The 1374-nt window shown below is 63.0% G+C and overlaps 1 protein-coding gene across 1 annotated transcript in view; it reads left to right on the forward strand.

Moving 5' to 3' along the window:
• The window catches only part of RHPN2 (rhophilin, Rho GTPase binding protein 2), a 44032-nt gene that overhangs the window by 35110 nt on the left and 7548 nt on the right, over nt 1–1374 (forward strand). The window contains exon 11 of the mRNA XM_004693594.2: nt 1040–1234. Coding sequence (XP_004693651.1) covers nt 1040–1234 — 195 coding nt within the window. The remainder of the gene's footprint in view (nt 1–1039; nt 1235–1374) is intronic.

Raw genomic sequence — 1374 nt, forward strand, 5'->3', positions numbered from 1 at the left:
CCCCCCCCAACACACTCCCCCTTCCTCAGAGATAGCAACTGCTTCCTTGAGGTGCACAGGCCAGGAGCCCGGGACTTAACATCTGTTCTTGTCTTTCTCTCTCAGCGCAGATTTGATCAGTGAAAGCCATGAACTCTACCTGTAACACAGCCCAAATCTGACAGCTTCTTACCTAGCACCTGCCCAGCCACGCTGTGTGCAGTGTCACTTAACAAATGTGGACTCTGAAGTCTCACACCACCGTATGAGACAGCTGTGCAGACAGCCCCACTTTTCACTGAGGCAGCAGGCCCAGAGCTCACGCAGCTTGCCCGGCCCAGGCGGTGGCCTGGTGGCTGGTCTCCCCGCTTTCCTCCTCGCTCCTTCGCGGTCTGTTTAACTGGATCAAACCACATAAGTCCTCTGACGGCTGCGTCCTTCTCGTCCCAAGTGGGGGCAGAAGGCTGGATGTGGTCTGGGCCCTGCCGTTGTCTGGTCATTCCCTACCCCCCCTTTCCTCCCCCAGCCACACCCCAAGCCCTTTGCTGTCCAGGAAGGCACAGGCCTAAACGCACACCTGCTGTTTATTTTTCCAGGAATGCTCTTCTGCCAGGTGGCCATGACTATCCCCTCCCTTCTTTTAGGGCTCTGTTCTCAAGTTGCCTTCAAAGAGGCCGACCCGATCGCCCGTCCAGGAGTCCCCCTCCCAGACTTTTCATGCCACATGAGCCTGCCCGGCTTTCCTTTCCTCCACAGGCGCTGCGGCGCGATCTGTTATGCATCTCTCTGCACGTACACACGAAAGCTGAGGCTAGTTTTTCTCCACTGCTTTGTCTCTTGCGCCTAGAACGTTTGGGGTGCATTTGCCAGGTGCACGCTGGGTAGGCCCTGCGAGCAGATTACCCCGGCAGATTACTACGACGGGCTGGAGCGTCCCAGGCAGGGAAGTCCCTTCAGGAGCCAGAAGTCCGCCTTTCCGGGCGGGCGCTGCTGGGCCTCGCGCTCCCCCGGGGGGCCCGCGCGGTGGGGGCTCCCGTCACGTGGGGTGTCCCGTTGGCAGGCAGGCGCCACTTGCTCCGGGCCATCCCGCTGCACGAGGAGGCCGTGAGGGAGGCGAGTCTGTGCCGGAAGCTGCGCAACATCGAGGTGCTGCAGCAGGTGCTGTCTGCGGCCCTCGAGCGCTCCCGCCGCAAGTACGCCCAGCACCGGGACGACGACGACCTGCTGACCCTGTGCCAGGCTCCCGACGTCATCCGTGAGTGCCGGGGGTCCCGGGTGCAGCGGGCGCAAGGCGAGGCCGGAGTCCTGCGGGCTCAGCCCGAGGCACCGTGTCCGCGCTGGGCCCTGGCCCCACGCCGGTCCGCCCCCGCCTTCTTATCTCGTCCCCGAGGCGGC

Source organism: Condylura cristata, unplaced genomic scaffold (genome assembly GCF_000260355.1).
Source record: "Condylura cristata isolate star-nosed mole 26May11 unplaced genomic scaffold, ConCri1.0 scaffold00039, whole genome shotgun sequence".
NCBI classification, from domain to species: Eukaryota; Metazoa; Chordata; class Mammalia; order Eulipotyphla; family Talpidae; genus Condylura; species Condylura cristata.